At 43.3% G+C, this 23,994-nt stretch overlaps 1 protein-coding gene across 1 annotated transcript in view; it reads left to right on the top strand.

Annotated features, from left to right (window-relative positions):
* PIK3AP1 (phosphoinositide-3-kinase adaptor protein 1) overlaps positions 1-23,994 on the top strand; it is a 121,044-nt gene that overhangs the window by 77,611 nt on the left and 19,439 nt on the right. The window contains exons 9-13 of the mRNA XM_010833037.1: positions 9,050-9,145; positions 14,929-15,120; positions 17,364-17,429; positions 19,809-20,014; positions 23,003-23,075. Coding sequence (XP_010831339.1) covers positions 9,050-9,145; positions 14,929-15,120; positions 17,364-17,429; positions 19,809-20,014; positions 23,003-23,075 — 633 coding nt within the window. The remainder of the gene's footprint in view (positions 1-9,049; positions 9,146-14,928; positions 15,121-17,363; positions 17,430-19,808; positions 20,015-23,002; positions 23,076-23,994) is intronic.

The raw sequence follows: 23,994 nt of genomic DNA, 5'->3' as shown, positions 1-23,994 counted from the left end.
ATCGCTGTCTTTAGTTTAGATATGCTGCCACCAAGTGGTAGCTGCGTGTGTTTGTTATTATCAGACTTTCAACTTTGCTCCCAGTTCTCTTGAAAAGTTTGTGTTCAAGAGCCCCACAGATTTAAACCATCATGTTCCACACCACACTATATAATAAGTAAATGTTTTTAGGGTAAGCTTATGGAAACACTAAACGAAAATTATGGCCCATCTCTCTCTGGGTGACTTCACTATCTGTTGATCTTTTACTCATTTACTTCTTTTGCTTCTGTCTTTGCCTTCAGAGAATGGTACAGTGGTCCTGTCGGTCCTTTGACTTAGGTAATACATTTAGGTCACTTTGTTGAGGCTCTGGGTGCTAAGGCCTCAGGAGCCTCTCTGGGTCCAGCTGTTTCCCAGGTAAGCCACTTGTGGAGTTAGCGCTGCTTGAATATCTCAGAGGATTGTCTTCCTCCATCAGGAGAAAGGAAGAAAAGGAGAAACATGCGGTGTCTTGCTACTGGGAACTAAACCCACACGCGTCACTCTAATCCATCCCAGAGGGCTGCTGCGCTTCTGGGACTCCTGCTTTGAGCCTTCCTCTTGCGCCCCTGCTCCCTCCACCTGGTTCTGTGGATCAAGTTTGCCTTCAGTGGAGAGAGCCAACTCAGCCCAAGCTAACGGCCCAAGCTAACTAACGTGCTGACTTCTCTTAGCAACCTCCTTGGTAACTGGCGTCTTTGGAACAGATAATCTCCAGTAGTGTTTTCTTTACCTGAGCTCTCTGGTTACAGTCCCTCTCTGCCAGCTGGGTCCCCTCTGAGATGGGGCATAGCTGGGCCCAGTGAAGGTCCTCACAGCCCTGATATGTAAGATCTGAGCCCCACGAAGGACCATTTGTAAGCAGTCCATTAAGTTACTGAAACATGCCGCCTTCCCCATCTGCGCGCTTTTCTCTCAAGATCTTCCTTCCTGCAGCGGCATGAGTTCTTACCCGCAGGGAACTCACTCTGAGGCAGGGCTGGCCCTTCTTGTCTTGTGTGGGGCTGAAACTGACCTAGTGAAGCCAAGGGAGCCTCAAGACACTTCTGACTTCCGTAGCTTTTCCCTCCTTTAGATGTACAAGAACTGTGTTGCAAATATAGGCACTTAGTGAAAGAGCACTGGATTGAATGTTTTCAAGTTAATTAAGTTAAACTCTTCACCACCAGCAGCGACCTTGCCCACCTCTGCAGCTGCACAGCTGTGGGCAGGCCTTCCTCAGGGCACTGCCCACAAGTCAGTTTGCAACTGGACATGTACCTGCTTCTCTGGTACCTGCTCCTACTAACGTTAGCAAATATCATCCACAGGCCCTACACCACAGACATTTGATTATTTCTTGACTTTGAGGGTTGCCAGAAAATAAGAAGTCATCCTAGATGTTGTGGTGTGAAATTACTTGTCGACATTACAACGCAAGGACTTCACTTCTCCAACAAGTGGTAGTGAGACATCTGTGAGATGCCCCCAAAGGTGGGACATCTGTGGCTGCTCCCGGCTGCCCATTTTTTTGGCTGTGTCTCCATCCATCCGCCCGTGCTGGTTCTGCTGCCTGCATTGCCCTTCTCTTTTCTCAGCTTGGAAAATGCCCAGATCCCTTCCCAAAGCCCAAAGACCTCTATAGCCATGTATTTGTTTGCTTCTTCCTCATTAGTCTGTTCACTTTCACATTCATTCAACAACATTTATCAGTCTACTCAAGTGTTTAAGTCACCACACCAGGTAACAAGGAGTCAGCAAATAAGCCAGCATGGTCCCTGCCTTCTAACACTTCCCTTCTAGTGGGAGAGCTGGATATTAAACAAAGAGACTGCCTGCTGCTGCCTCTGCTGCTGCTGCTAAGTCGCTTCAGTCGTGTCCGACTCTGTGCGACCCCATAGACGGCAGCCCACCAGGCTTCCCCATCCCTGGGATTCTCCAGGCAAGAACACTGCCTAACTGAATATGTAACTACAAATCGTGACAGTGCCGCAGAGGAAAACGACATGATGCCCTCGAGAGGGTAGCTAGTAGAGAATGGATCTTAGCAAGTCCTAGTACCCACTGCACCCCACCAGGAAACTGACCTGTGAACTCCTTGCTGCAAGGCAGAGGGTATGTGTGCTCACCAGGAGCACCGCATTGAGGCCTTGCTTGTCTGCTAAGAAATTTACAGAACTTGACATGCTGCTTCGCCTAACCCTTTCATGTTAGCCTCTTTGTCATTGCAAATCACCTCTCAGTCTCTCTAATTTCAGACTACCGTTCTCCTCTCTCTGTCCGTGTGTCTCTGTCTCTCCCCTCCACAACTCCGTCTTCCTGTCTGTCTCACTGTCTCTCTCCTTCTTCTTCTCCCCTCCTCTGACTCCCACGTCTGCATGTGTGTGACTATCTCTTTCTCTCTGTCCCTGTTTCTGCCTCTGTCACTGTCTCTCACCTTCCCCTCACTTCTCCATGAGGGTATAGGAAGGTTGGACTTTCCTGTTGACATGGTCAATCATAGCCATCCTTCTACCTGTGAGCAAATAGAACCAATCAGGTTTCAAGTTTGTTTGTTTGTTTTCAACTGTTTCACCATACAGCTCCTTGCTCTAAGCCTCTTTTCTATTCAAAATAGCACTTGCTGGAAAAAAAAAAAAAAGCCTTTGGCCAGGTTTCAGGGTTTGAGAGCCTTTCCAGAAGAACAGTCACTCAGTATCTGATATTTTACTGGATTATATACTCAGATTAGGTTTTCTATTAAATTAGTAACACATAATCTGAATGGAGTTTCCACTGCAGCTAAGTGATCTAGATTTATGTCCCAGGAAGAGTATCACATGAGCGTCTTTGAAAATTCATTATTTCTCTTGACTCGTTCCTTAATTAAGTGCCTTCCTGCCTTCACTCATCTGTTCCAGCTTCTTTCTGCCCAGGAATGGTTTCTCTGGGATCAACTCCTGTAAAAAACTATAGTGTAAGTCTGCAACTGGCTTTCCCAGAAGGAGACTGTGGCCCCAGAATCTCCTTATTATTGTTTTGGGTTATATTTTTTTCCCCAATGAAATGAAAGAACTCTGCATTTTTTCCTTAGATCAGCAGGTTTCAGCACATTTCAGTTTATTTTTAACTGACCAGTGGTGAAGGTTAAATGCTTAGAATCTGAAGTACAAGCCCTGAGCATCCAGGGATGCAGGATCTGTTGCTGTTGCTGTCCTTTTCAAAATGTCCTTTGTCTGGAAACTGACTCCATTCCCCTCTAGAATTTCTATGTATTTCAGTTACTCATGTGTTACTGTATGCTTGGGTTGTATGCACACATGGGTTGTGCAATTTAGAGTCTGAGGGTTTGAACTGTCATTAACTTGAAACAACCAGGAGCTTTTTCTTTTCTTTGTTCTTATGAAGGTAGTATCTGCTACTGCTTGGACTTACTGCCGAATACAGCTATGGCAAATAGTGTTTTAAAAATTAATTTCCGTGTCAGTTAGCTGGTGTTGAGATCCTGGGAAGCTGTTTTGAGAAGGATCCTGAGGCCACAAAGAAGGTGGTGATTGAATAAAGATATTTACCTTGAATATGGAGTAGTGGTGTGGAGACCAGTGTGTATCTGCTGTTCCTTGTCTAATTTAAAGACTGTTTTGTTGTTGTTTATTTGCTAAATCATGTCTGACTCTTTTGTGACCCCATGGACTATAGCTCACCAGGCTCTTCTGTCCATGGAATTTTCCAAGCAAGAGTACTGGAGTGGGTTGCCATTTCCTTTTCCAGGGGATCTTCCGGACCCAGGGATCAAACCCGCATCTCTTGAATTGGCAGGAGGATTCTTTACCGTTGAGCCACCAGAATAGCCAATTCAAAGATACTTATGCAGTCCAGCGGTTAACACTTCATGTTTTCACTGCAGGTGGCATGGGTTTGATCCCAGGTCAGGGAACTAGGATCCTGTGTGCCCCACCGTGTGGCAAAAAAAAAAAAAGAAAACCCTCATGACAAACCTATGTGATATGTACTATTATTGATGCAGAAAGCTTAGTTTCTCTGTACACCAGTGCTAAATCAAATCTCAGAGACAGAGTTTTGGGTGAAGTAGAAAAAGACAGCTTTATGGCTTTGCCAGGCAAAAGAGGACATAGTGGGTTGATGCCCTCAAAACTGAGTTTCCCAAGTTGGGGAAGATAGAAGTTTTATAGTAAAACTGGGAGTGATCAGCTTGTGAACATTCTTCTGATAGGGTGGTGATGAGCTAAGTAGAAGTCAGCATTGTCAACCTTCAGGGTCAATTGGCCTTGGGTCTACATGCTTATGGGCAGCACTTCTCCCACCTGGAAGGAGTTTCAGTATCTGCAGAATAGCTCAAAGATAATGTTGTGTGTATCCACTGATGGGGAAACAGGACCTTGTCCCAAGGGGCTCTTGACTGTTTCTCCCTGGTCTCACATCTCCGCCCTTCCCTGATTAACAACTGCTTGAATCTGCCCTATAGAAGGTCACGGAGGCTGAATGAAGGCTGTTTCCTATGATCCATGAATCTGGGACACAGAAAGGCTCTGTGCCCAGGAGCCCCACCGGGCCCTGCAAGGTATCATTATTATCACCATTTTAGAGACAGGAAAACGAACCTGAGAGGATGTAAACAACTTGGCCCAAGATAATCGTGGGCAAAGAGTTAATGTAACAGCTCTCATTTCCCTTCTCCAGGAGAATTTGACCTTCATTGACTTCTGCTCTGTTACCCTGGTAACCTGATAAGAGCCATATGTCAATTATGTCTCTAGGCAACATTGCCTATGATAAAAATGACCCCTAATTGGTTGGCAAATTGCATCTGGAACTAGGAGGAGTTGTATGTAAACTATAAATACTTGAAAAGGACACCATACTTTGGGCTTCCCTGAAGGCAGTGTCTTTGGATGCCTCATAAGGGGCCCTTGAAAGCTGTGCCTCAGGAGGTGCTGATATAACTCAGGAGTTGCGAGATGCTGCTCCTCTGAGACACCAGGGCATCTCCTCCACCTGCCTGATATGCTCTGGTTTCCTTGCATGAGAGATGCGAGACTGGCCAGAAACTCTCTGAATGAGGAAGGCTACTTGGTACCGTCCTGCTGGTCTGTATCCTCCAACCTTCTGCGTAGGTTGGCGCCAGCATAGCCCATGGTCATCTTGTAAGTCCCAATGATCAGCTGGATCTAAAAGTTGGATCTAGAAGTGAATTGGCCCCGGGGTGTTGCAGTCCTACAGTCAGAAGTGGAGCAATCAAAATTGGAACCTATGCATTCTGACCCAAATGCCCATATCTGTCACCATGCAGCTAGGGTGCCTCAAGGAGGAGAAATAATTCTACAACTGTCTCAGGACTGATGTTTATCTGATCCTAGTTTGTCTACTTCCAAAACTATGCTCTTAACCACCAGTGAAGGCGTGGCTGTAGAATAAAAAGAAGTGTTTGTCACAGGTAGCCCTGCCTTATTCATCGAACCCATGGATGCATGGCTCACGAGACTTCCTGGAAGGTGACTTAATAGTGTAGGCGGACAAGAAGGGGTCAGTGTAGGTCATTCCCAGAGCTTATGCTTGCATTTCTTCCTCTCCTTTTCTCTTTTCTTTCCCTCCTCTCTGTTCTTTTCCGTTTAAAAAACAAAACAAAAAACTTTTGAACTACTTTTAGATTTTGAGAAAAGTTGCAAAAGTGTTACCCTTCCTATATGCCTTTCATCCAGATTTCTCAGATAGTAACATCTTACATAACCATAGTTACTAAAGCTGTGCAATGAGCATTGGTGCAATACCGCCAACTGAACTCCAGACCTTGTTCACATTTCACCAGTGTTTCCCCAAGGTTCTTTTTCTGTTCGTCGGTGGGACTAGATGCTGATCCCAGAAAGGGAGCCACAGTGTCTGCTGTTGTTCTCCTTAGTCTCCTCTAATGTATAACAACAGTTCCTCACTCATTCCTCCTCTTGGATACTTTGGAAGAACACCAATCCATTATTTTGTAGAATGTCCTTTAGTTGAGTTTGTCAGATGCTTTCTATGAGTGGACTGAGTGAGGTTATAAGTTTTGAGCAAGAATACCATAGCAATCCTCCTCCATGCATTGTATTAAGGGGTCACGATGTTGATATGTCTTATTCCTGGGGCTCATTCTTTTCTTCTCTCTTTCCTTTCTTAACTTCTTTCTTTAACCCACAAAAAACTCAGCACATTAAGATGGGGTCATAGTACCAGGACAGAAGCCCTCATCCTTATTATAGAAGTGTGAAAGATCCAGCCAGGGATGCTCTGGCTGCTTTCATTTTTCTTCTACATTTTGTTTTTCTAACTCTTTGTAGCTCCTTCAGTTTTTCAGCTATGTCTTGAATATGGAAATCAGTTCTGTCAAACTGAACTTTGTTAATGAAATAGCTAGGCCATGCGTGACTCTTTTACTGCTGTCAGTGGGGATGGCTGATTATACCTGTGAGGTTTGCACTCTGGTATTGCCAGCCTGGGAGGTTTGATTATTGGTGATCGACACTGTCCCGATGCTGCTCTTCCCTCACCAAATTCTTAAAGATGCTGGAGCCTGAGGGGGCTGCGGTTCCTGGAGGATGCAGCACTGGGTGTAAGAGAGTCCAATGTAAAGCCCATCCTCATCTCTAGGAGTGTCTGATGCAAGCAAGTCTCTCCTACGGGGTCTTTTCCTCTGTGTTTTATTGCTTTGTGAGTTAGGAGTTTCAAAAGTTGTCTGGGTCAGGGTCAGGCAGCTGAGGGGTGAAGAGGTGTAGGAATAGGAGTGGGGAGGGTAGAGGAGGGCCCTGTGACCAGCAGGGCACATCTGTATGGTGTGTCTTTCTAACTTCAGGGGGAAAGTGTTCCATAAAACCGTAGTTAAGCAATTTAAATAGAAATCTCAAATAAGTGGAATTTCTCTCGTCTTCAGTTTTTGAGAAATGGATTGTGAGTTCTTATCTGAAATTTATTTTAAAAATACTTCTAGGTATGTTTCAGGATCAGTACAGTTACCCTAATCTCTACAGTTTACTTTATAGAATGCGGTGTTGACCAGAGATGTTCACTGAGTTAACAGTTTCCATATTTGGAATCACAGGGCTTTGGACTAGAGGGTATCAAGGTAGATTATATTCAATGTAATGTCTTTACTACATTTATTTCAAGAAATATTAAACTGACAAAGTAGAAAGAAGGAAAGGAATTGGAAAAAAGATTCATCAGGAGTATATATTTCTTTTTTTTTTTTGTCTCAGATCTTTTTTTTTTAACTACATATTATATCCCCCTATGAGCCCCTTCTGGAACCTAATTGTCCTCCCTCCCTACCATGAATTCAGCATTTATCCTTTCCAGCATGTCAGCAAGTTTTCATATGTTTATTAGATATTTATGAATTCATAAACCACATGTAGTATCATTTTACAGGTCTTAAAATGCATATAAACTACTATATATACTGCAAAGTGCTTTACATAAAATACTTTATATACAGTCTGCAACTTTTTCACTCAATATTGTGTCTTGTTTTATGGTCACAAAGTTTATATTTTGATTATCAAAAGATTATCAAAGTTTGAAATAATGTCAAGTAAAAGCTATGCTATGTAATAATGCCATATCTGCTCACTGGAAAGTTTAAAAATCAGCATTTTTATAATTAAATCAATAACCTGGTAATTGACAGGTGAGCCATAATTTTTTTTTAATAACCTAAAATTATTTTTGCTTTGGGAATCTAATTGTACAGACTTGATCATAATTACCTAGACCTTAAAGTGTTAATATGGTTTTTCTCATATGTGAATGCAACACAAGCCACTGTGGATAATCTGGAAGACAAAGAAAAGCATAAAGTAGAAAATAAAATGTTCACAATCTGAATTGTCCATGATCTACATATACTAATTCAGAAATAGTCACTATACGCATTTTGATGTATTTTTTTCCAGGCTTTCTTCTATGTACATACAAATATTTTGTTTCAAAACTAGAATTATGTCATGTGAAGTTCATTATCCTTAACATGATTTTATGAACATGACCTCTTTTCAGTGAACATTCTTGGGAAATGTGATATAAATTTTTCATACAGATTCACCAGATTGTATTTAACTGGTCCCCAAAGATTAAAGTAGTAGGAAACAAGTATATCTATGTATAGTGATTAAATTCAAATGATTTTTTTTCTCAAAGCATAGTATTCAAATTACATATTTTGCCTGAGGAAACAAATCCCCAGTAATTGTATGATATGACTTACTGAATGCAAACTCTTGATAATATCAAAGCTCTACTTTGAAACGCAAGGCTGTAATTTTGCTCCCAAAATGCATACTTCAGAGTCATAAAGTAACAGCTACAGCTGGTTACTCAGATTTAAGTAGAATCTGCTACAGTAATTGAATAGTTTTCACATAGTTTTGGTCTCCATGGGTTTATGCTTAATAGTGAAAAATCAAAGGTCTGTGAACTTCCTCCTTATAAATGACCAATTACATGGATGACCTAAAAAGAGTTCTGGTTGTTTTGTTTATGAGATAGTACTAGAGTAGCTCCAATACATGCTTTTAACTGTAACAAAATGGTTCATAGTTTAAATAAATTACAATTTATCTATTCTTTGTTGTTTTTGCTTTTAATTTTTTTTCTGTCATGCAAAAGACTACAATTATATATTTAAAAATTAAGCCTATTCTTTCCAATGCAAATGAGCATATCTATACCTTTTGAGTCCTGTGGTCCAGGAAAAGTCCTGAAGATTGTAAATATTGCTACCTACTTACTAGGTAGCCTTGCTGAGTAGATAAATTGAATGGATGCATGCGTGCATGGATCCATGGATGCATGGATGATTAGATGGATGGATGGATAGATGGATGGTTTAATCAATTCTTGAATCTCTTAATTTGTCAAAACTTTTATTGGGTTGGCCAAAAAGTTTATTCAAGTTTTCCATAAGATGTTACACAAAAAACTTGAACAAACTTTTTTGGCCAAACAATGTATCCATTTACAAAATGTCTTTGCATGTGTGGAAGAACAACATATAAATTCTTAGTCTCCTTTTTCCTTCTAGATGTTGAGATGCTTCAGGCCAGTACATCTAATCCAATCCCCAGGGATGGTTTCTCTCGGACTACGAAGGACTCTATGATTCGCAAGTTTTTAGAAGGTATGTTGGATCAGTGAGCAGGAAAGCAAAAAGAAGGAAAGAGAAACAAATGTAGACATTGCCTGGCTACCTATGAGGGTTGCTCCACTCAACAAATGCACATGGCCCGTGGTGTGATAGGAGACCCATGAGCTCCCCCATCAGCCTGTTACAAGTAGGCCCGAAGTTCCCACCAGTGGAGCCACTGCTTTGGGTAAACAAGTTGCCTTTAGCAAGACCTCTTTTGAAATACACAGGTTCATTTTTATTTTACCAAAATTTCATGAGTACCTACTATAAGCAAAGAACTATTTTAGATACTGGGCTAGGGTCACAAAAGAAAATAAGATATGATCAATACCCTCAAGAGACTTTACTTTCTGGTGAAGGAGGAGAGCATGCGGGACATACATAGGTTCAAGGTTGCATTAAATCAAGGCTGTATTGTATAGTGATTTTATATATATATATATATATATATATAGCCCAGTTTTCCCACTATTTATGAAGAGCTTGTCTTTGCCTCCCTTTGTATTCTTGGCTCCTTTGTCATAAATAACTGATCATATAAGCATGAGTTTATTTTTGACTTTTGATTCTTTTCCATTGGTCTACAGTGGTCTGTTTTTATGCCAGTACTATACTGTTTTGATTACTGTAGCTTTGTAGTGTAGTTTGAGATCAGGGAGCATGATACTTTTAGCTTTCTTCTTCTTTTTCAAGATTACTTTGGTTATTTGGGGTCTTCTATGTTTCTGTACACATTTTAGAATTATTTGTCCTAATTCTGTGAAAAATGCCATTGGTATTTTGATAGAGATTGCATTGAGTCTATAGATTGCCTTGGGGAATATGGTCATTTTAGCAATATTAATTCTTCTAATCCATGAATGTGGTTTATCTTTCCATTTGTTTGTGTTGTCTTCAATTAGTTTCATAAACGTCATAATGTTCAGAGTACAGATCTTTTACCTCCTTGGTTAGATTTATTCCTAGGTATTTTATTCTTTTTGATGCAGCTGTTAATGGATTGTTTTAATTTCCCTTTCTCACAGTTCATTATTCGTGAATGCAACAGATTTCTGTATATTAATTTTGAATTCTGCAACCTTCCTGAATTCATTGACTAGTTCTAATAGCTTTTTTATGGCATCTTTAGGATTTCCTATATACAGTCTCATGTTATCTGCAATCAGTGACAGTTTTTCTTTTTCTTTTCTGATTTGGATTCCTTTTATTTCTTTTTCTAATGTGATTACTATGACTGGGACTTCCAAGACTATGTTGTATGAAATTGTCTTGTTCTTGATCTTAGCAGAAATGCTTTCAGCTTTTCACCGTTTGTATGATGTTAGCCGTATGATATGGCCTTTATTATGCTGAATTATGTTTCTTCCATACTCATTCTGTTGAGAGTTTTTTAAAATTATAAATGGATGTCGGATTTTGTCAAAAGATTTCTATGCATCCGTTGAAATGATTACACAGTTTTATTCTTTAATTTGTTAATATGACATATCACATTCACTGATTTGCAGATACTGAATCATTTTGCATCCCTTGGATTAAATCCCACTTTATCATAATGCATGATCCTTTTAGTACTTTGTTGAATTCCATTTGCTAATATTTTGTTGAGGACAATTTTGCATCTATGTTCATCAAGGATATTGACCATAATATTCTTTTTCGTGGTGTCTTTGTCTGCTTTAGGTGTCAGTGTGATGCTGGCCTCATAGATGAATTCAGAAACATTCCTTCCTCTGCAAATTTTTAATGTGAACTCTTCTTTAAATGTTTTCTAGAATTTACTTATAATCTGCCTGGTCCTGGACTTTTGTTTGTTGCAAATTTGTAAAGTTACTGCTTCAGTTTCATTCTTGATAATTGGTCTGTTCATATTTTCAATTTCTTCCTGATTAAGTCTGGGAAGATTGTATGTTTCTAGGAATTTATCCATTTCTTCTAGATTGTCCATTTTATTGGTGTATAATTGTTTGTAGTAATCTCTTGTGATCCTTTGTATTTCTGTGATATCAGTTGTAACTTCTCTGGTTTCATTTCTGATGTTATTTATTTGGGACTTCTTTCTTTGTTTCTTGATGAGTCTGGCTAAATACTTATCAGTCTCTATTTTATTTATTTTTGCTCTTATCTTTATTGTTTCTTCCCCTCTACTAACTTTAGGTTTTGTTGTTCTTTTTCTGATTCCTTTAGGTATAAGGTTAAGTTGTTTATCTGAGACTTTTCTTGCTTCCTGAGGTAGGCCTGAAGCTCCCTCTTCGAACTGCTTTTGATATGTCGCCTAGACTTTGGATTATTGTGTTTCCATTTTCATTTGTCTCCAGGTATTTTTTATTTCCTCTTTGATTTCTTCAGTGACCCATTAGTTGTTTAGTAGAATATTGTTTAGCCTCCATGGTTTTTGTTTTTGTTTTTTTTTAGTTTTTATTGTAGTTGATTTCTGGTTCCATCCTGTTATAGTTTGGAAGATCAGATCAGATCAGTCGCTCAGTCGTGTCCCACTCTTTGCGACCCCATGAATCGCAGCATGCCAGGCCTCCCTGTCCATCGCCAACTCCCGGAGTTCACCCAGACTCACATCCATTGAGTCAGTGATGCCATCCAGCCATCTCATCCTCTGTCGTCCCCTTCTCCTCCCACCCCCAATCCCTCCCAGCATCAGAGTCTTTTCCAATGAGTCAGCTCTTCGCATGAGGTGGCCAAAGTACTGGAGTTTCAGCCTCAGCATCAGTCCTTCCAAAGAACACCCAGGACTGATCTCCTTTAGAATGGACTGGTTGGATCTCCTTGCAGTCCAAGGGACTCTCAAGAGTCTTCTCCAGCACCACAGTTCAAAAGCATCAATTCTTCGGCACTCAGCCTTCTTCACAGTCCAATTCTCACATCCATACATGACCACAGAAAAAACCATAGTCAGATGCTTGATACAATTTAAATCTTTATAAATTTATTGAGGCTAGTTTTGTGGCCTATCATGTGATCTACCCTGGGGAATAGCCCATGTGTACTTCAAAAAAGTGTGTATTCTGCTCCTTTTGGACTCAGTGTTCTATCATTCAGTTAGTTCTGCTGCTCAGTCATGTCCGACTCTTAGTGACCCCATGGACTGCAGCATGCTAGGCTTCCCTGTCCATCACCAACTTCTGGAGCTTGCTCGAACTCATGTCCATTGAGTCGGTGATGCCATCTAACCATCTCATTTTCTGCCATCCCTCTCTCCTGCTTTCAATCTTTTCTAGCATCAAGTTCTTTTCTAATAAGTCAGTTCTTTGCATCAGGTGACCCAAGTATCAGAGCTTCAGCTTCAGCATCAGTCCTTCCAATGAATATTCAGGACTGATTTCCTTTAGGATTGACTGGTTTGATCTCCTTGTAGTCCAAGGGACTCTCAAGAGTCTTCTCCAACACCACAGTTCGAAAGCATCATTTCTTTGGCACTCAGCTTTCTTTTTTTGTTTTAATTTATTTATTGTAGTTGGAGGCTAATTACTTTACAATATTGTAGTGGTTTTTGCCATACATTGATATGAATCAGCCATGGGGTTACATGTGTTCCCCATCCTGAGTCCCCCTCCCACCTCCCTCTCCACCCCATCCCTCTGGATCATCCCAGTACACCAGCCCTGAGCACTCTGTCTTATGCATTGAACCTGGACTGGCAATCTGTTTCATATATGATAATATACATGTTTCAGTGCTATTCTCTCAGATCTTCCCACCCTCGCCTTCTCCCACAGAGTCCAGAAGACTGTTCTATACATCTATGTCTCTTTTGCTGTCTCGCATATAGGGTTATCATTACCATCTTTCTAAATTTCATATATATGTGTTAGTATATTGTATTGGTGTTTTTCTTTCTGACTTACTTCACTCTGTATAATAGGCTCCAGTTTCATCCACCTCATTAGAACTGATTCAAATGTACTCTTTTTAATGGCTGAGTAATATACCATTGTGTATATGTACCACAGCTTTCTTATCCATTCGTCTGCCGATGGACATCTAGGTTGCTTCCATGTCCTGGCTATTATAAACAGTGCTGCAATGAACATTGGGGTACACGTGTCTCTTTCAGTTCTGGTTTCCTCGGTATATATGCCCAGCAGTGAGATTGCTGGGTCATATGGCAGTTGTATTTCCAGTTTTTTAAGGAATCTCCACACTGTTCTCCATAGTGGCTGTACTAGTTTGCATTCCCACCAACAGTGTAAGAGGGTTCCCTTTTCTCCACACCCTCTCCAGCATTTATTGCTTGTAGACTTTTGGATTGCAGCCATTCTGACTGACGTGAGATGGTACCTTATTGTGGTTTTGATTTGCATTTCTCTGATAATGAGTGATGTTGCGCATCTTTTCATGTGTTTGTTAGCTCTCTGTATGTCTTCTTTGGAGAACTGTCTATTTAGTTCTTTGGCCCATTTTTTGATTGGGTCATTTGTTTTCCTGGAATTGAGCTTCAGGAGTTGCTTGTATATTTTTGAGATTAATTCTTTGTCAGTTGTTTCATTTGCTATTATTTTCTCCCATTCTGAAGGCTGTCTTTTCACCTTGCTTATAGTTTCCTTTGTGGTGCAAAAGCTTTTAAGTTTAATTAGGTCCCATTTGTTTATTTTTGCTTTTATTTCCAATACACTGGGAGGTGGCTCATAGAGGATCCTGCTCTGATTTATGTCGGAGAGTGTTTTGCCTATGTTTTCCACTAGGAGTTTTATAGTTTCTGGTCTTACGTTTAGATCTTTAATCCATTTTGAGTTTATTTTTGTGCATGGTTTTAGAAAGTGTTCTAGTTTCATTCTTTTAAAAGTGATTGACCAGTTTTCCTAGCACCACTTATTAAAGAGATTGTCTTTTCTCCATTATATATTCTTGCCTCCTTTGTCAAAAATAAGGTGCCCATAGTTGCATGGATTTATCTCTGGGATTTCTATTTTGTTCCATTGATCTATATTTCTGTTTTTGGCACTCAACTTTCTTTATAGTCCAACTCTCACATCAATACATGACTACTGGAAAAACCATAGATTTAACTGTATGGACCTTTATGTATCTATTAAGTCTACCTGGTCTAATATGTCATTTACAGCCAGTGTTTCCTTACTGAATTTTTGGCTAGATGATGTATCTGTTGATGTAAGTGATATGTTAAAGCCTCCTATTATTGTATTATATTATTGTATTACTGTCAATTTTTCCATTTATGCTGGGTAATATTTTCTGTATGTATTTAGTGCTCCTATGTTAGATGCATCTATACTTTTAATTGTTATATCTTCTTATTGGATTGTTCTCTTTATCATTAGATACTGTCTGTATTTGTCTCTTGTTACAGTCTTTGCTTTAAAATCTACTTTGTCTAGTCTTCTTCTTCTTCTTGTTCCTTTGTTTAGCATGTATTTCTCTGCCCCTCATTTTGAATAATTCTCTCTTTTAATTTTTGTGCATTTGGTAGCTTGGAAATGTTTCCCAATCTTAGAGAAGTGGCCTTGTATAGCAGATATTTATGGGGCCCAGTAGCATAGCCCTTTTGGTCGCCAGAGCCATATGCTCTAGTTGTGCCTTCTACTTGGGCTATATGGGCCTTTCTGTTGTGGCAGGGCCAACTGCTGTGGAGGTGCTGGTAGGTGGGGCTGGTCCCTGGCCTGATTGGTTGCCAGGCCCTACCTAATGCAGAGGCCGTCAGCTTACTGATGGGCAGGGCTGGGATCCAGGGCAGCTGGTTGCAGGAGTTGGGGATCTCAGGGTTTGACAATTGTTTTAATCACCTTTCTCTCTGCTTCTAGGCAACAGCATGGGAATGTCCAGTTTGGAAAGAGACCATCTTGATCAGGAAGAAGATGTATATCACACAGTGGATGATGATGAGGCCTTGTCAGTGGACTTGACCAACAGGCCCCCTGTCCCAGTGCCCAGACCAGAGGCCAGCGCATCTGCCACTCACCAGCTATCTGACAATGAATCATACATTTCTAAAGGCAAGTGTGGCAGGGAATGATGCCCAGTGGGGTCTTCAGGGCCTCTGAGCAGGAATTCCCTGGATCCTCTACCTCCTGAATTATTGCTTAGAGAGTATTCCCTCCTGAATGGTCTCCAACCAGTCCCCGGAGACAGGGTCAGTGTTTGGGGCAGATTCTGGAACTAGACTAGGGGCAGTGGTCAAATTCAGTTCTGGCCTTCCTGCAGGAATTGGCGCATAATGGGAAGAAAGAGATAAATAAGATGTCTCTCTACTCCAAATAGCAAGATCCCTGGTAACTGTTATCTCCTGAAACTATTACTATTATTATTTATTTTAAATATGCTTCCCTGGTGGCTCAGAGGATAAAGTGTCTGCCTGCAATGCAGGAGACCCGGGTTTGATCCCTGGGTTGGGAAAATCCCCTGGAGAAGGAAATGGCAATCCACTCCAGTATTCTTGCCTGGAGAATCCCATGGAGAGAGGAGCCTGGCGGGCTACAGTCCATGGGGTCACAAAGAGTCGGACACGACTGAGTGACTTCACACACAACATTTATTGAAACCTACTGAATGCTTTATTTGGAATATGTCATAATAGTCTATTAGGTACAGGCCATTATCATTTCTATTTTACAGATGAGAAAAATGGAGGCTCACGGAGGTTGCTTGATAACCATATAGCAGAGCTAGGATTTGAATTCAGGGAGTCTCCCTCTACAACCTTGGTTTTCAACCACAATGCTAGGCTATCTACCTACCTACCTACATTGATAAAAGTTGATGATGAGTTTTGAGTTCTTCACAATGACCCCTGGGACATTAGATTCTCATAGCATTGTAAGTTTCACTATCTTTCAGGACTTGATTTTATTAATATGATTACAAATACTATATGAGTATAAGAATTGCCAGATCTGTGCACTTGACCTCCATTTCATGTTTAATAGTATAACAGGTTGTGGAAGGTATGGCAAAAGATTATAAACTGGGAAGATAGCCCTCAACCAGAGCCCCAGGTAATTGGGCTATGGTTGTCAAATAAAAATACAACCATATCTCATTAAGTATGAATTCCAGAAAAACAACAAATAATTCCTTAGTGTAAGTGTGTCCCAAATATGGCACTCTTTTTTTCAGTTTTTTTAGCAATCCACTCCAGTATTCTTGCCTAGAGAATTCCATGGACAGAGGAACCTGGTGGGCTACAGTCCATGGGGCTGCAAAGAGTCAGACACGACCGATGTGACTGAGCACGCATGCAATGATAATAAAAGCTTACATGAAGTGCTTGCACATGCCAGGCACTTTTCTAAGCACTTTCCATATATTAACTCATATAATCCCCACAACAACCCACAGCCAAGGGTACAATATCATCCTCATGCTACAGATCAGAAAACTGAGGCAAGAGTTCAAGCTTCTTGTCTTAAATCATGTGGCTCATAAATGGTAGAGACAGGGTTTAAATGCAGGGAGTCATGTGCAGAGCCCAAGGAGCCTTAATCACTTGTTAGTCCTACCACTGAGTGAACGTTTGTCACTTCTCAGTGTTCCCTCGGAGGCTTTATGGGTTCCTTGTGCATGAGTGACATCATCGAAGTCACTTTGGAGCCTTGCACACATTTTACATGTCCCACTGCTCTGAGTTCTGTCTTACGGCACTTGCTGACGTGTTAAGTGGCACTTCCTTTTATTCTCACACTTCGGGGTGTTCCATGGCTTGCTTCAAATATTCAAGGATCCAGCACACGTCCTTGTTCACATTACCCTTTTCTTTAATGATCTCATAAATGCCGATTATATCCTCTGCCTGGCCTTGTCTTTCTGGTTTGAGACCTTGTCTGTTTGATCTGTCTTCATGTTGTAATCCCTAGAGCTTCCATTCATTGGTTGCCTCCTTTAAAGGGGCTTGTCTGGTGGCTCAGTGAAAAGAATCTGCCTGCAATGCAGGAGACCCAGGTTCAATCCCTGGGTCGGGAAGATCTCCTGGAGAAGGGAATGGCAACTCATTCCAGTATTTGAGGAGCCTGGTGGGCTACAGTCCATGGGGTTGCAAAGAGTCAGACCCAACTGAGCAACTAACACTTCACTTTCTAGAATTTTGATTTACAGAACTGCATGCAGTGGTCCAAGTTGTGATCCATTATTATTTATTTTGGACAAGATTTTGGTAATTTTTCTGCTAAATGTATAAAATATTATAAAGCTTCTTAGAAAGAGGTACTATTTGGCTTTACTTAGAATGCTGTTTATCTCACAGTTTTTGCAGAAAAAAGTCAAGAGAAGCCTGGGAATTTCTATGTTACCTCAGAGAGCATCAGGAAAGGTAAGCAGATGTCCTCAGCTTTCTTTTGCAGGACCTAGACTTCTTGGTGGCAGTGATCATGTTTCAGAGATTTCCAGGTGTAATCACTCCTTAGCCTTGAAAAACAGAGGTTCAAGAAATACCTGAAGTGGAACCGTACCAAAGGTGAAAGGAGAGAAGAGATTGAGGTGCCTTAGAACATTGTACAGATTGATCATACCAATGACTTTAATACCTGAGAAAGTGTCTGTAACAGCACACTAGAATACTATTTAGACATTGAAACTAATACCAACAGGATGAAAGCGGGCAGCCCTGCAGCCCCTAGTGATCCAGCCCTACCGTGCTATTTACCTAGGCTAGCTGTATTAGCTAAAGTATACTTTAATTCAACTTTTACTTGAGACATTTTGTTTGTCACTGGGTGACATTTTTTTTGAAAGCTTTTTAAAGGAAGTTTGAAGAGATAAGTGCTCCTTTGTTCTTGATACATTTCCTTGTGCTAAACAGAGGCATTCAGTAGTATCCCAATGACGATTCTTTTGAAAAGGAGCCATGACACCATCTAAACATTGGAAAGCATCCCTAAAGACTTTGGTAGTAGGAGACTGGAACTGACTGACTTGTGCATTTTTATTTTGCCCCCACATTCCATCTCCCAATATAATTAAAGATTATAGGGCAAACCTGGGAGAAAGGCATGTGAGTGTGGTGGATGGAGAGAATGGTGGTAAGAATGATGGATAAGTTTCTCTGAAGCTTTTTCAGTACCCACTGGGTGAAGTCATCTCTCTTTTTCCTTTATGCCACCTCCTTGAATTGCAATGTCCAAATGGGGTCCTCCTGGAGAAATTTAGAATCAAAGATAGCCCTACAGGGATGAGCAGTGGAAGGTCACGCTGTTTTCATGTGCTTCAGTGGCTCCATCACTTCTGCAAGTCTAGCTTGCTCCCCACCGAACTTAGAGGAGCCACGCGGCCTGGAGAGAGAGGAGCTGGCGTCATACTTCCCTACAACATTTAAAGCATGAACAACCCAAGGAGAGTCACTTGGGACCCAGCACCTAATTTTTACCTGGTGACTTTGGACCTGGGTCATGATTCCATTAGCCTTCCAGTCTCCTCAGGCATTTCGTGCCTGTAGGTTCACAATCATGTGCCCTATGCTGCTTGGAGGCAGGCAGGATGGGGAGGGCTGGAAGTGCTGGAAGAAGCATCCTGGTTAGCCTTTCCTGTATATTCTCTTCTGGGAGTGGATTTTAGTCTAAATCAATGGTTCTCAACTGGGGGTGATTTCTCCTCCACTGGCCAGCACCGCCCCACCCTGCCATTTGGCAACATCTGGGGCATTTTTTAAAAAGATTATTTATTTATTTATTTTGGCTTCACTGGGTCTTCTTGCTGTGCCCAGGCTTTCTGAGCTTTCTGTGGTGAGCAGGAGCTACTCTCTACCTGTGTGTGGGTTTCTCGTTATGGTGGTTCCTCTTGTTGCAAATCATGGGCTCTCGGGCATGTGGGCTCAGTAGCTGTGTCTCTTGGCCTCTAGAGCACAGGCTCAGTAGTTGTGATGCATAGACTTAGTTGTCCCGTGGCATGTGGAGTCTTCCCAGAGCAGGGAGAGAACCTGTGTCCCCTGCATTGGCAGGAAGATTCTTTTTTTTTTTTTTTTTGGCAGGAAGATTCTTAATCTCTGGACCACCAAGGAAGCCCTGGGACATTTTTTGTTGTTGTTGTGGCAGCTGAGGAAGGAGATGCTATTATCATCAAGTGGGTAGAGGCCAGGGATAAGGTTAAACATCCTACAGTGTACAAGACAGCCAGCCAACCCCAACCAAGAATTACCTAGTCCAAAATGTCAGTAGTGCCAAGGTTGAGAAACGCTGGTCTAAAGACTTCTCAGTAATTCATGTTGACTTATCTACTGGATGCTGTGTGCATGCATGTGTGCTAAGTCATTCAATTGTGTCCAACTTTTTATGACCCCATGGACTGTAGCCCACCAGGCTCCTCTGTCCATGGGATTCTCCAGGCAAGAATACTGGAGTGGGTTGCCATGCCCTCCTCCAGAGAATCTTTGCCACCCAGGGATTGGACCCGCATCTCTTATGTCTCTCTTGGCAGGCGGGTTCTTTACCACCAGCGCCACCTGGGAAGCCCCCCTGGTTGCTATACCTTTCTAAAATGTTGTGACCTTGTCTACTTTAGTGTCATAGGCTTTGAAATTATTAGCTGCTTCCCTATCTCTGATTCCATGTAGCATCTCCCTTGTCTTGATTCCACATGCGATTGTTCTTCTGAGACATGTCCTCTTGAGCCCACAGCCAGCATCATGAACCCCATTCACCCGGTCAGCTCTCTCCAGTGGAGGAGCCTGGAAACTGAGTTTCTCTTTCCTTTCCAGAGCCACTTGTCAGACCGTGGAGGGACAGGCCTCAGTCGAGCATATATGATCCCTTTGCTGGGATGAAAACACCAGGCCAGCGGCAACTCATTACCCTCCAGGAGCAGGTGAAGCTGGGCATCGTCAACGTGGACGAGGCCGTGCTGCACTTCAAAGAGTGGCAGCTCAACCAGAAGAGGCGGTCAGAGTCCTTCCGCTTCCAGCAGGTAACTGGCTCTGGATGGACTTTGTATCGTGTCTGACTCTCCGCTAGACGGTAGAGAAGGGCTGAGTCCATGCTGTAACTGCACACCTGGGCTGGGTCTGAGAACGTCTGTTTGAGTGTCGTGGTGAGTCACTGCATACTTGCATTTGTCACCTGTTGTCTGGAACCGTATGGCTCCCTGGCCGAGCGCTGGTTGGCCTTTCTTGTTGTCATGAGGCTCCAGATCAGGAACCGAGACTCAATTATAACCCCAGTTCTGCCCTGCCACTTCCCTCTGCATGTGGCCCTCTACTTTTGCTTTCTAGCTTTTTGCTTTTCAGAGGCCTTCTCTCTACTCCTAGTGCCGACACGCCCACAGAACTACCACACCTTAGAACTCAAAGAGAACTTGGATGGCTCCCAAGAATTACGCTTAGGTGAGCAAAGCAAGTCACTGACATAAAACCACTCAAGTTAAAACACACTCTCGTATATACACTCCCACCTCCCGCCCCCCCCCACACACAGATGCACACACAAACTGTAGCCATGTTTGCAAATGCAAAGATCTGGAAAGGACGACCCTATACCCACCCCAATGGTCACCACTCAAGAGGAAACTGGGATCAGAGGGCTTGGCTGTCAGGAGAGTCCTGCTGTTACATGAGGACATGTAGTTACATGGTGACACACACTGTGACGCATGGGGACGTGAGTCCTAAAGCTGCATTCGTCCAGCTCTGACAACAGTCTGTGGCACTGTGCTAAGTGCTGAGTGGACCCAATCTCTTCCACCCCTCACAGCAGGCATGGACATAAGTGTCATTGGGCTTCCCTGGTGGCTCAGACAAAAAAGAATCTGCCTGCAATGGAGGAGACCTGGGTTCAGTTCCTGGGTAGGGAAGATCCCCTGGAGAAGAGAATGGCTACCCATCCTTGCCTGGAGAATTCAATGGACTGAGGAGCCTGGTCGGCTACTGTCTGTAAGGCCACAAAGAGTCAAGACACAGCTGAGCTACTAACACTTTCACTTCACTTTACAGAACACCGAGGCTCAGAGAGGTAGGGAGGCAGGGTCAGGATTCAAAGGAAACCTTTCTCATTTCAGAGCCTGTGCTCCCTTCGCAATGCTGTGTCTGCCCTCTGAGTGCTCCTAAAGCACTCTCTCCCAGCCTGTCTCCCTCCCTCTGGGGGTCTGGATGCAGGAACCCAGGGCCCTCCTCACCCAGGAGACCCAGGGAGGCTGCAGTACTGCTGGGAACAGGCTGGTCTTGGCCAAACACTGATCTTCTGAGTCCTTGCCAAGTTGGTGCCACGCAGCATGGTCGTCAGGAGTAGCCAGAGCTCCAGTGCCAGGCAGCCTGAGTCCAGCCTTACTCTGCCTCTTTAGACTGGACGACCACAGCCTCTCTGTACCTCTGCTTTCCCATCTCTGAAGTGTGAGGGAAGAGGGCTAGACAACATCAACCTTGTGAAGCCCTTGGCATGCCTGGCACATAGTAAATGCTGAGAGTACTCCATGCTCTGATTGCCTCCTGGCACTTACAGAGCCAAGGAGTCCAAGGACTGGACAGTGTGAAGACCATACCAGGGGCTGCCCCATTGTGCCCCATTTTCCTCTGTCTCTGTCCCTTACTTCCCCTCTCGTGAGCAGGCACCTTCCCTTCAGCTCCTTCTCTCTTCAGGTGACTCTTGCTTCTGTGTCTCTGGTAACGTCTTTTCAGCCACCAGCTGGGCATGTCCCCCGAGGTATCCTAGACCTGCAGCACACCCAACAACACACAGGCCCTTGAGGCCTCTTCCCTGGCCTGGCTCCCTGTGTCTGTTCACTCACTGTTATCTTCCAGAGGCCGATGTCCGGACTTCAGACCCTCCTGGGCTCTTCTCCACACTCCCCCACATCCAGCCCGCTGTGTGTCTTCCTTGGTCTTGCTCCGTGCGTTCTTCCTCTCGCCTCTGCTCCTATCTTTGCGCTCCCTCTGCCACATCCTCATGCTGACCTGTATCACCTACATCTGCCCTATCACATCGTCTTCAGGTGGGTCTCCTTGCCTCCAACTCCTTCCCCCTCCTCTCTGCCCGACCTTACAGCTATGGCCAGCCCCCAACTTCCAGTGTCTCCCTGCTGCTTCCTGGCCCAAGCTCAGTCTCTCAGCTGCAGTCACAACCCAACCAGTCTTTCTGTCCTGCCTCTGTGGCTCCCTCACAGGAACGTTCTGCTCCAGCCAGATGGTCTGAGTGTTAGTCCCTGGGGCATTTCCCTAGAATGCTCAGACACTTCACTTCAAGGTGATTGTTGTTTATGAACTAAAATAGCAACAAATATTGCTCCTCACATGTCTGTTTAACATTTGTTGAATGACTGTGATAGCCCAAACAGAAGGATGACAGGAAGGTGCAAGACCTGGTCTCTTGCCCTTTAAGAGCTCAGTGCCTCTGAAGAGACTACACACACACACACACACACACACACAAAACACACGCATGCACACATGCACACGGCACACACATCATAACCCAGTGCCACATGGCATGGGCATCACTAAAGACTGGGACAGTCTGCTGTAGGGGGAGGTGGTTTAGAAGGTGGGCCTTGACCCAGGCTGGGAACAGAGTCATGGAATCATTGTCCCTCAAGGTCAGGGGAATGTGCGAGAACACAGTCTCAGAGGTGGGAATGAGGGTGGAGAGCTTGTAAGCAGGTAGGAGACTGGCCTGTCTAAGGGGCGTGCAAGGTGGGGGTGGATTATAAGGCTGGGAAGGAACTGGGAACCAGAGAGGAGGGGAGACCCTTTGTTGTGGACAAGACGTCTTCTCTTCAGGCGTAGCTTCTAAGAGGACTTGAATTTCTCTGGGAACTGATTGCAAATGCACTTGGCCTCATTTGCATGTTGGAAATGTTATTGCAATGTGATATATCTTGCAAATGTCATAAAATCAGAAAGAAACTCTAATGCCTTGAGGGTATAATTCTGGTGTATATTTTTAAAAACAAACTAAATTTTTCCAGGAAAATCTTAAACGGCTAAGAGATAGCATCACCCGAAGACAGAGAGAGAAACAAAAATCAGGAAAGCAGACAGGTATGTGGCTTCCTGGGGCTCCTGCACGCTGGGGGACTTTGCTATGGTCTGTTTTCCTTGACTGTCTTTTCTGCTGGGGCCTGAATGGGCAGACCACTCGTCCAGCACCTGTCACCCTCATTACAGATCTGGGTCCCCCAATAGGCTGTAAGGTCCTTTGGAACAATGACTTTGTCTTGTTAATTCTGTAAATCTAGTACCTGGCTGGCACATAAGGCATGTCAGCAAATGAAAGAAAGGAAGGCTTGAACTCTGTACCCCTCTCTCCTCCCATGAGAGAGGACAATAATGCTTTCTCCTAGGCACCTGACTCTCCCCTTGGCATTTAGGAAGACATGTTTCTCTGAGCAGAGAAAGGAGAAAGTCCCATTCACATAGTGTCAGCATCTGGTTCAAGCAGGTCTACTGTGTCATCGGTGTCCACACCACACGGATCTCAGGTGCAGCAGAGCTCCTGCCGTGTGTAGCGGAGGTCCAATAGCAGGACCATGGATTCCAGTTGTGCGCACTGAGAACCCTCTGCTCCCCTTGACCCTCCCTCCTCCAGGTGCTACCCATGTGGCACCACCATCCCTGGGCAAGGAGTGGGCGGAAGGTCAGAGGGGTCATCCTCAGACTCCTGCCTGGGTGACAAGGTTTTAAATGTGTGCTGCCATTAGCCACACTCATACTTGTCTGCCTTCTGGTTGGGAAGAGGACAAAGGAGAGGAGGAAGAAAGTCGTTCAAGAGCTGTATTCATCCTAGGGTCAGACGGCAGGGTACCCAGTGGTAGAAGGCGGAGGTGCTTTTTAAAACTATGGCACAAGAACCATGGGACATCCCTGGTGGTCCAGTGGTCAGGACTCCATACTTCCATTGAAGGTCATGGGTTTGAGCCCTGGTTGGGGGACTAAGATTCCACAATCTGCACAACATGGC

Source organism: Bison bison, unplaced genomic scaffold, assembly GCF_000754665.1.
Source record: "Bison bison bison isolate TAMUID 2011002044 unplaced genomic scaffold, Bison_UMD1.0 scf7180017862979, whole genome shotgun sequence".
Classification (NCBI taxonomy): domain Eukaryota; kingdom Metazoa; phylum Chordata; class Mammalia; order Artiodactyla; family Bovidae; genus Bison; species Bison bison.
The sequence above is the reverse complement of the archived record's forward strand: the minus strand, read 5'-3'. Positions and strand labels throughout refer to the sequence as shown.